At 37.6% G+C, this 11,928-nt stretch overlaps 1 protein-coding gene across 1 annotated transcript; it reads left to right on the forward strand.

Moving 5' to 3' along the window:
* The first annotated feature begins 6,111 nt into the window (after positions 1–6,111).
* On the forward strand, positions 6,112–6,975 carry LOC119662535. The gene has a single exon (XM_038072179.1). It carries the CDS (start codon positions 6,112–6,114, stop codon positions 6,973–6,975), a length of 864 nt encoding a protein of 287 aa, XP_037928107.1.
* Positions 6,976–11,928: the final 4,953 nt, after the last annotated feature.

Raw genomic sequence — 11,928 nt, forward strand, 5'->3', positions numbered from 1 at the left:
GGCTGTAAATCTTGTATCGCTGAGACTTTATCTGGATCTGTATGGATGCCTTGTGAACTTACTACATGCCCCAGATATTTGGTCTCTGTTTGGAAAAATTTACTCTTTTCCACATTTATTCTAAGGTTCGCCTTCTTCAGACGTTGCAATACCTGTTCCAAATTTTCCAAGTGATGCTCAAAAGACGAACCGGTTACGATGATATCATCCAAGTATGCAAAAGCATGAGGTTCAAGGGCTGCTCCTATTACTTGGTCAAGTGCACGTTGGAAGGTTGCTGGCGCTGAGTGCAAACCAAATGGCAACACTCGCCACTGAAATAATCTTCTTCCCGGAACCGTAAACGCTATATACTGCTTGCTGTTATTATCTATTGGAATTTGCCAGTATCCGTCTTTGAGATCTATGCTGCTAATATATTTGGCGTTTGGAAGTCGATCAAGGATATGGTGTATTCTAGGTAATGGATAAGCATCTGGTATAGAGTGCGCATTTAATTGTCGGTAATCTACGCAGAATCTCCATTCACCATTTTTTTTCCGGACCAGGACAATTGGAGCACTGTATGGACTTCTTGAAGGCTCGATGCATCCTTTAACGAGAAGTTCATTCACTTTAGTGTCAATAATTTCCTGCATGGCTGGATTCCTAGGATAATAGCGCTGTTTGATGGGACGGACATCTTTCATGATTATTTTATGCGTAGTGATATTCGAAGTGCCTTTCATTGTTCCAAACGTTACTAGTTCGTTGTTGATATATTCCTCCGCCATGGTTAGTTCCTCTTGTTTGGTTAAAAATATTTGAGCAGGTGTACTTTTATCTGTTGCCATCTTCGTTTCGTTTAGTTTAAAGACAAGCCCACCAATTGAAATTGTTGTATCCGTCGCCTTCAGAAAATCTAATCCAAGTATTAATGGATCCATACTTTCCGGTAAGATGAAAATATCACCTCGTGCAACTTGATGTCCCAATTGAATGCTAGCCGCAATTCCTTTATTGACGTATTTTATACTGCCGTCCGCCATGCATATAGATTGCGCCGTCCGTGTAGGTAAGAGATTTCGTTGTACTTCCATGTTCATTGTATTTGCCAGTGTCTCACTGATGAAACTTTTGGATGCTCCAGTGTCCAATGTTGCTTCTAATGGTTGTCCGTTGAGTTGGACCTGGACTGTGATGCGAGTTTCGTTTACGTGAATTTGTTTTACGACCTGGCAGGGCTGAGTTCTCGAGAAAACGGTTTCCCTGCTGTTGGACGTTCTCTTGTCGCGTTTCCCGAACTCTCCTGACAGCAGTCAATGGTCCGGATGTTACGATTTCCGCATACCCAACAGAATATAGTTTTAGGATTGCGACAGCCTCTCGCAATATGCCCTTGTCTCCCACATCTCCTACAAGCATAACTAGCATCCAGAATTCTTGACTCGTAAGTTTGAACCATATGATTCCTTTCCTCCCTTGGTCTTTGGTACAACGTTTTCTCTTGCTCGGAGCGTAGGATTTCGTAGTCATCTGCCATCGTAATCAACTCACCTAGAGTTTCGAAATCGCGTCGCCGGATATATAATTGGTAATCTGGATGGGCGTTTCTATATATTCGTTCTAGTTGAACCGATGTTTCCATATTTGCGTGCCGCATCAGTGTTTGGATGGATCCAACGTAGTCTTTAAAGGTTTCTCTTGTTCTCTGACGGCGTGCCCTAATTTCGTCTTCCAATTTCTCGAAGTATCGAGCTGGTAGGAAAAATCGGAGGAAATCAGCTTTGAAAGAATACCCAGACTGCCAATGTTGATTGTTGTTTCGATACCAAGCAAGCGCTTTATCTTTCAGGAGTTCTGGCATCGTACGAGGAATCAAATGTACGTTGATGTCGTACACCTCTGCCAGCTCTTCTATCTGTTCGATAAACGATAGTGCATCCTTTCCTCCATCATACTTAACCGACCATTTACGTACCTGATCAATGGTTTGTGGATAAGAATAGGTTGGTGGATTTAGCGGCAACATATCGGTACCTGGTAACTGAATAGTGGGTGTTGAACGCCCATGTTTACGAGCTAACTCTTTTAGCCTATCAATGGTACTTGTATCATGGTCGTCCTCATCGATAAAACTTGTAATTCTCTTGCGAAGTTCTTCTACAGACCCAGTATTTTCAAGTCCGAATTCTACAGCGTAAGATACTAACTCGTCTTTTCTAGCGTTGTAGACCCACGATTTGCTTAACGTGTTTGTCCTTCGCGTCTCTTGCTCGAGTACCTCTGCCTTCCCTTTTGTCTCAACAGACATGATTTCTTGTTATGATCAGTATATTTTCTTGAATTATAAAATATGCTTTCTTATTACTGCCTTGATTTCTGTGATTGACCAACCAGGTCCCTGCTCGGGCGCCAATTGTAACGACTCACTTTTGTCGTTGATGTTGCTGAGGTATGCTTAGCCGTCGTCTAGGGGTCGTTGCAATAATATTTATTCTTTTCCGAAATCAAAGACAATATTTAATACATATAATTTGTGATTTATTAATAAATCAAAAAAAAAAGAAAGTTTACAATGTTACAATATATATTTTTAATTTTTGGGATTTGACTAAATGGATCCGGCGTTGTATCGTACTTCTGGACAGATGCCGCTTTACTTGAAATTTAAACTGGCATTACAGAGCATCAATCTATTGGTCAAGACGTATAACTACCTTGAATTTTATACAAAACTACGTATCAAGACGTATAACTGCCTTGACTTTTATACAAATCTACGAGTTCCTTGTTGTCGCAAAGACGTATGACTGCCTTTGAGAGTTTCCCAACAAGTGATTTTCCCTCTGATGCATACGCTTATTTATACTAACTTGACCGAAGCTTTTCCTGTAGCGCACACATTGCTTCAGCTGTTATTTGTTTTGATTGCCGTTTGTTTAGAATTCGCCCTGCTTCTTTACTCAATATCATGCATGTATTAGTTGATTTCTTGCTTTCTTTTCTCACCTTCGGCTACCGGTTTTAATTCGCTGTGAGAATTATGTTTTTGACATTTGTATACATTGTCTTTATATTCTTGCAAAACACGTTGTAATTAATTCGGATAAGTTTACATTTTAATGTGACTTTAATAATATTATTTAAATAAACCAAAAAAAGAAATTAATTTTTATAATAATAATATTCGTATCACTTAATTTGTGTAATGCCATCTTTTACATCAACAACTGTTGGCGCCGGTGCGCGGCTAGTCTTATAACAACAAAATGAAAATAAAAAAATAAAACGTTGTGAGTTCATTTTGTTACGTGAATTTTATTCAGTTTATAAAATAATTTTTATTTCAGAAATTCCACTGTAATTCTGAGCATGTGAGTGAAATTTTGTTAAGTTTTCATTAAATTTCATATTACTTCAATATATATGTTTACAAAAAGAAAGTGTTACAAAATTTTCCTTCACAGCAGGGTATTCACAATTCGATCAAATCGGAATTCCAACTATAACGCGTTTCCCCCACTCCTGAGTTCTCCTCACTCCTTTTTCAATAAGCAAATACCATACAAGACCAACAAAACAATTTATTTAAATGTACGCAGCCTATGATCCATTGGTTTTTATGGTAAATAGTACCATAGATTTCTACATTTTTACATCAGCCACCAAATTTTTCATATCTTGAATTGGTGCTTTTATTTTATGAATTAAAAACTTTTCTTTACCAATTCGTTTAAAAAAAGATGTGTAAATCAAATCTTTAATTACATATTAATCTATTTCTAAATATTATTTTACACTTTAACTTCGCTTTATTTTTGTTTTATTGCAATATAATACTAGAATATTGCAATAATGACTTTGATTTTCGTTTTGTTTTCAACCTCTACATAGGAGAAAGAAATTCTCGTGCAGTCATTTTCTCTTTTATTTTGTATTTACTTTGCGGGGTTCAGTTTATTTACTAAACCAATTGCTCATATAAAATGGCAGCCGTGACTTTGATTTCATTTGCACGCTTTGTATGAACTAATGGTTCAGTATAGTCGACTGAACCTTTAGTCATATGTAAAACGATTATCTCTCAATCACTTTTCTTCTCTTTTGTATTGGCTTTTTGCATAGAAGTGATTTCATTTGCATGCTTTTTAAGCAGCGCGGTGTAGTTTTTATTCTGAACCTTAGAATATTTTAAGAGTAAGATGTTTTCTCTTTATTAATTGGAAGAAATGTTGGGTGTAACTAACCCATGTGTGATTTTGTTTGTTATGTACGTTATTGTGTTTATTTTTTATTGGTTTGGAACACCTATTATAAAAAATTGTAATTAGCAATATTTTGGCATAGCGAGATTAATAGGCATATTAAAAATTGTTCAAAATAAAAGCTTTGTTAAGGTGTTTAGTGAACATTCTGAACCATTCGACGCCTCCCCTCTGGTATTTATGTATTATATTTTATTCATGTAACCTACAAACACACACCTTACAGTACCTATGAAAACTGTAACAATTGTAACTGAAATGTAAATATATAAAATAAAATTATAAGCAATATTTAAACGGAATTAAACTTAAAAGAAATAAATGAAAAAAATAAAACACACATCATATTTTCTTTATAAATTTATAGAGATACGTTTTGAAATTTTACACTCATAAGTAATTTAATTAAATAAAAAAATTTGCACCATGGACATTAGAAATTAGTCGCAAACATATTTTATGAAAAAGCAACGAAAACAAAATAGCGAAACGGTAGCACAGGAATTGTCAAAATATTCACCGCAAAAGAAATCTAAGAGAAGATCAGAGAAAACGAAGTACACCTGCTAGGTACCGCACACAAACAGAAAATCAACAGGATGGCAAACTAAGCAAGAATTGCGTAAGATCAGCTGTAAACAAAAGTTACTCGCTATGAAAACCTCGTTCGATTGGGTATTTGAAGGTACGTCCACACCTAAGCGAACGCTTGCGAACGAATGTTCGCACAAATGCGTGCGAATTATTTTAGGTATGGTCGGGTAAAAAACTTTATAGCAAACAAACACAAATTTGTAGGTGGTCTGCACGATGAAACAAGTGCGAGCGAACGCATTTGTAGAGTTTGCTAGTGTTCCGCTGCATTTGCGTTTGTTGTGAAATTTATACCAATTCGTTCGTTTGTTCTATTGCATTTACTGTGAAATGTGGACGAATATTTTGTATGAAAAGAAATATTTGTTTGCGTTCGTGAATGTTCGCTTAGCGATGGAACAATGAACGAATGTGTTAACATATTCTATATTATTAGTGTCTTAGTCTCTAGTGTCTTTTTTAAAATATTTTTATATATTCACAAATTATTATGGAATGGAAAGATGACCGCGTTTTTAAATTAATTGAAGCATGTAAGGTACTGTTGAAAGATTCTATTCTTCGCTCATTTGGGCCCATTTTGAGGAACTCCATTACAGCTTTTGTGAATTAGAATCCAATCCAGCAACTATTGGATATGATGAAGAAGGGTTTATATCTTTAGAAAGAGAAGTCCAAAATAAGAGCTGAAACTTGCTTTAACGTCTTCGCATACCTCATCATTAACATATGCATCAATGCAGTTACCACGAGTAATAATACCAAGGTTCAGTGGGAACTATTTGGAATGGAGGCAATTTCGCGACTTATTCAATGAAGTGGTAAATAAACAATCACTTGCGAATTGCCAAAAAATGTTTTATCTAAAATCGAATTTGGACGGAGAAATGTTAAAATGTTTAGCATGCAAGGGAGATCATAAAACCTCCACTTGTAAAAATTACTTGAAAAATCTTCCAGAAATCTGCAGAAATATGATTCGCAGTGTCAAACGTTGCGTAAATTGCTTGCGCTCGTACCATTTTTCAACAAAATGCACATCTCAGGGTTGTCTGAAATGCAAAAGAAGGCATCATATAACTTTATATGAACTTTATGCTGCCAATGGCAAGTCTCAGGTCACTGCTGATTCATCGCGAAATAACGATTCACACCAATCAGGTGGCCATGCAGCAGCTACGCTTATAACAAGTAGATCCGCAGAGTTGAAGAAATCTTATGGTTTACTAGGAACTGTAATAATGACGGTTCTCAGGGCGTGGAATGCAAGATGCGTGCATTACTGGATTCAGGCTCACAAGTAAACCTTATAACAGAACGAGCAGCACGAAAACTTAGGCTAACTCAATTATCAAGCCCGCTTTATCTTAGTGGCGTCGGTCAGAAACACAAGTGCTCAAAAAAAAGAGTCTACGTACTTATATCATCTAGTGTAACCAACTACAAAACTGAAATAGAAGCTCATATGTTGCTAACAGTTGTTGCAAATCAGCCTGCAATTGAACTGGATACATCAAATTGGGCTATACCAGAAGGAGTTGTGTTGACTGATGCCCAATTCAACAAACCAGGTCCAGTAGACATTCTTATTGGCGTTGAATTATACAACGACATAGTTCTGCCAAGGAGAATTTCGTTAGGAAATAATTATCCAATGTTACAAAAAACTGTGTTTGGCTGGATGGTCAGTGATTGTATTTCTGGGGTTTCTTCTTTTGCATCGATCTGCGGTGTTCTTACAAATAATGTAGAACTAGACCTGCACAAATTTTTGGAACTAGATGAGATACAGCAAGGTTCGTCGGATCAAACACTTGAAGAACAGCAGTGTGAGGAACACTTTAATCGATCTTTGGCAATATCAACTGATGGCAGAATCGTTGTGAAATTACCATTCAAAGGAGAAGTCACTTCTTTAGGCTACTCGCAAAGATCAGCACAGCAATGTTTTTTCGCTGTAGAAAGACGTCTCAACGGATACCCTGAATTCAAAACAAAATACAATAAATTTATGGAAGAGTACTTCAACCTGGTACATATGAGTGAGATCAACCCAGATGATATAATCCATCCATGTTATTTTTTGCCTCAACGTGGAGTCCTTCGACCAGAGAGCTCCACGACTAAACTTTGAGTAGTATTCGACGCCTCTGCACCAACTTCCACAGCATATCTATGAACGATGTGTTAGCTACTGGTCCAACTATCCAGGATGATTTATTCGCTATACTGAATAAATCGATTATCTAAATTCGTTTTCACGGCCGATATTGAGAAAATGTATCGTCAAATTATGATGGACCAAGATGACCGTCGATTCCAACTAATTTTATGGAGAAACAACGACAATGAGCCTCTTCGAACTTATCAACTTAATACCGTGACTTATAGGACATCGTCAGCACCGTATCTTGCCACAAAATGCTTGCAACGGTTGGCTCAAATTGAAGAAAATAGGCACCCGACAGCTGCAGCTATCGTCAAAAGAGATTTATACGTAGATGACGTCATGACAGGGTTCAACAGTTTGTCTGAATCATTACATGCACGAATCGAACTTATAAAATAATTGCACAAGGGTGGCTTTAAGCTTCGCAAATGATGCGGCAATCATCTAAAACTAATTAAAGGGTTGCACCCATCCGACATAACTGTACATTAAGACATTGGGCCAAGTGTGGATCCCAACAACAGATGAGTTTAAGATACAAATTAACAAAAACGAACATGTCAAATACACTATAAGAAGTACATCATCCGACATTTTTCGGATTTTTGATCCGCTTGGGCGCGTTAGTCCAGTCACAGTAGAAGCTGAATTATTTTTGCAACACTTGTGGACGTTGAAACTTGATTGGGATGAAGAATTGAAGAAACGAGCTAACCTGTCAATGGGTGCGATACATGGAAAGCTTAAGCTGTCACAACAACATAAAACAGCCACATCGTCTTTAAGGAAACAAGATTTCAAAATCAATGTAAATATATGCTGTTGCCGATGCTTCAGAACGAGCTTACGGCGGAGTAATTTATTTACGTTCCATTACGCAGGACGATCAGGTCATTGTACGCCTCCTTTGCGCTAAATCAAGATTGGCTTCAGTTAAGAAATTAACAGCCCCAAAGTTAGAGCTATGCGCTGCTTTACTAACAGCAAAATGCAGTAATTAACGATATATGTTACATTAATCAGGTGGCCATGCAGCAGCTACGCTTACAACAATTATTAGTTATGTAAAAAATTGCATGCAGTTGGCGAATACCACAACATATTTATGGACAAACTCGGATATTGTGCTAGCACGGATCAATTCATCGGCTGCCTCTTACTACGCTTTTGTGGCAAATAAGGTTACGAAAATTCATGAAATTTCCGACAAGGGCCAGCGGCGATATGTTAGAGCCAATGATAATCCTACCGAGATACTATCACGTGGCACTGAAGCATCTAAATTAAGTTGCTGCTACTTATGGTTTTACGGTCCTATGTTCCTGCATGGTCACCAGTAGCTCTGGCCTGCTCCATTCAAAGCCAGATCGGAATGCAAAGTAGAACTTAAGAGATCGATTCACGCAGTAACACTAGGTTCCAACAAACCACATTTTTTACACAGTATCGATCATAAGAATTCCTTTGCTAAATTGGAAAGAACAACTGCTTATGTTATTGGTTGCACGCAAATTCTTCGGAACGCACCATTGGAACAAAACGAATGTTGTAAGATGTCAATTCTACACTGCTTAAGTGCCAGTGTAAAATTGACACGAGCTCCTCAAGTCACCATTAGCATGATGCAAAGCGAGGGATTGCCAGAAGAGACAAAATTATTCGCAAGGGCTTAGAAGCCAGCAAAACTAGTTCAATTAGGGGTTTGTCTCCATTCATTGATCAACAAGGTCTTCTAATAGTTGGCGGACGGCTTTAATCTTCCTCACTTTCATTTGATGCGAAGCACCCAGTCTTGCTACCAGATTGTTCATTAAAAAGCCTCTTAGTGCAAGGAACTCATGTCCGCAATAAACAAATTGGACCACGAGGACTAATGGCAATTATGTGTCAGCATTACCGGCCGCTCAAAGGAAAGATGACAGCAGGAACTATTATTCATAAATGCATTATCTGTATTAAGGCAAAACCGACACTGCTAAATCAAATCATGGGAAATTTGCCAACTGATCGCGTTGAACCAGTACGAACATACATAAACTCAGGAGCTGACTTTTGGGGTCCAATATGGACTCCAACGTCCAACAAAAAGCTTTGACGCCGTATTTTGTTGCTTTGCAACAAAGGCCATACATATGGAGGTAGTCACAGATCTTTCAACTGACGCATTCAGAATGGCATTAAAACGTTTTATTGGAAGAAGAGGGATATGCCGGAAAATATACTGTGACAATGCCACTAATTTCGTTGGAACCAATAAGAAAAAATACAAGGTATTTGCTGTTCGTACAATATCGATATTAAGTTCATCCCACCACGAGCCCCACACTTCGGTGGATTGTGGGAAGCTGCCGTCAGACGTCAGTTAAACATACGAGGAGTTAGAAACACTCATAATAGAAATCGAAGTGATCTTGAATTCAGGACCATTAACTCTGACGTCACTAGATGCTAACGACCTAACCGCGATAACTGCTAGACATATCTTAATCGGTGATCCTCTCACTGCAACAATTGATGTCGACTCAAAGCCTCCACGCCTAAGTTTAAAAAAAAGATATGAACGCATTATCAATATTAAAGAAGACTTCTGGCATAGATGGTGGTCAGGGTACTTAACTGATTTACAGTATCGATCCAAATGGCAGATAGTAGAAACCTTCAGACGCCCAGATGAAAAAATTCCTGTAACTAATGTGCGTACCAAACACGGTATAATAAAACGAGAAATTCATCGATTAGCACTACTGCCGATCGATACAAGTGAACCAATCGAGCAAAATACATCCAAAGAACCCATATGTATAAATTATGCAGCAATTTAGGTGCCTATGCCGACTACCCCAGATAGTACCCCCAAAAAGCGGCGACAATTTAGCATAGGAAACGTCCTGCTAACAACTTTAATAGCTTGTAATTTAATAATTTGTAACTGCATCCACATTAGGGTGTCCCAAAAAAATCAAAGTATTTTTTTTTCAACGCATACCCTGTAATTATGTTTGAATGGTGTCAAAACAATTGTCAATAATCTACTAACACGCAACAAAAAAGAATAAATAAAGAACAAAAAGTGTTGAAAGAACTAAAAAGTAAACCAGTATAATATACAAGAGCTGACAAAGGAAACGCATTACTCATAATGGACAAAGATGAATACGATCAGAGAATCCAAGAAAAAATTGATAACGGCCCCTAGAGAGAATTCAGAATCAACCCTCTACCAGAAATGGTCAACAGAACCAACAAACTCGTCGAAAAATGCTCAAAATTTTTAGATTTCGATAAGAAACAAATGAAGGAACCCGCACCCTCACTTCCACAGTTCAAAGCCTGACCAAAGATTCACAAATTTGGAAGAAAAATGAGAGAGATTGTAACAGATCCTCATGCCAACGCATCGCCAAATGGTTGGTAAAGGAACTAACCTGCATCCTAGGCAGCTCTCACAGTTTTTCTGTAAAGAACTCCAAAGAATTCGCAGAAAAACTAAAATTGGAAAACATCACAGGAGATGAAGAAACTGTATCATTCGACGTAAAAGCATTATACCCAAGTGTTGACGTGAAAGAAGCTATAAGAATCCTTGAGGAAGAGCTCCTCAAAAAGAAAGTCAACAAAATTAAAATAATGAATTACATCCAGCTAACACAACTCTGCATGGAAGAAAATTACTTCACCTTCAGAGGCAGATTCTTTAAACAAACAAAAGGCGCCCCTATGGATAACCCCTTATCATCCCTCTAAAGCGAATTATTCATGAGCAGAATAGAGTCCAGTTTAAAAGAAAAAAATTATCTGCCAGGAGAATGGATCAGCTACAAGAAACTTTAGAAAATCTCAACAGTGAACACAGGAACATTGTATTCACACACGAACGAGAAAACAAAGGCTGCCTACCATTCTTAGACATACTTACACAACACAAAAACGGCATTTTCGAATTTAGCATCTACAGGAAACCAACGAGAACAAAACGTGTCATAATCAATAATTCAAACCATTCATTCCAACACAAAATGGCTGCTTTTCATCACATGATACATAGAATGCTCACACTACCCCTTACACAAGCAGTCATCAATGAAAAAATCACATACATTAAATAAATAGAGGACATCAACGGATACCCTCAGAACACCATCGATAGAATCAGAAAAAAGAAACGAAGGCAGCTACATTCCAGGAACATGACAGCATTGACAGCAGAAAGACCAAAACAAAGAAGAGTCGCTGTAGTATACAATAACACCGTCTCCAATAACATCGAATGCCTTTTACCATCCGCAAAAGACCCAATTGACCCATTCGAAAAATGCGGAGTATACAAAATGGAGTGTGGCTCCTGCAACAAAATATACATCGGACAAACAAAAAGACCCTTATCAGTAAGGCTTGAAAACCACCTGAAGGAAGCAAGAGAAGCATCGAAGAAAATAAACCCCCACATAAAATCAAATGTCGCCAGACATACAGTAAAGGAAAATCACCACATCATAGCTGGAAATTAGAAACGGCAGAGAGCATCGAAATACATAAACATCAGGCCACAACTTTACTCAACGGCGACAAGGGCAACGTGTCATTGTGCCTTTTTAGATACATCCCAAAAAACCGACAACCAGTCGACCTAACTACCTGTATGTAAAAATAAAAACAACTCCAGACCAACCACGCCACCATTTCTTACCTGTCACCCCCAAGGACAATAACCTTAGGTTTTAATAATATTAAGTTTAGTATTAAAAATAACATGTTAATAGTATAAATAGTTTGAAAGATTGATAGATGTTTTAATATTAGGAATTCTCCTGATGAAGGCAAAAGCGAATTTGCCGAAACACGTGTGGAGATACACAAAAAAACTTTCGAAATAAAAGTTAATATATTTTAAAAACAAAAATAACCGCATTTAATTGT

Source organism: Teleopsis dalmanni, chromosome 1 (genome assembly GCF_002237135.1).
Source record: "Teleopsis dalmanni isolate 2A chromosome 1, ASM223713v2, whole genome shotgun sequence".
Lineage (NCBI taxonomy): Eukaryota > Metazoa > Arthropoda > Insecta > Diptera > Diopsidae > Teleopsis > Teleopsis dalmanni.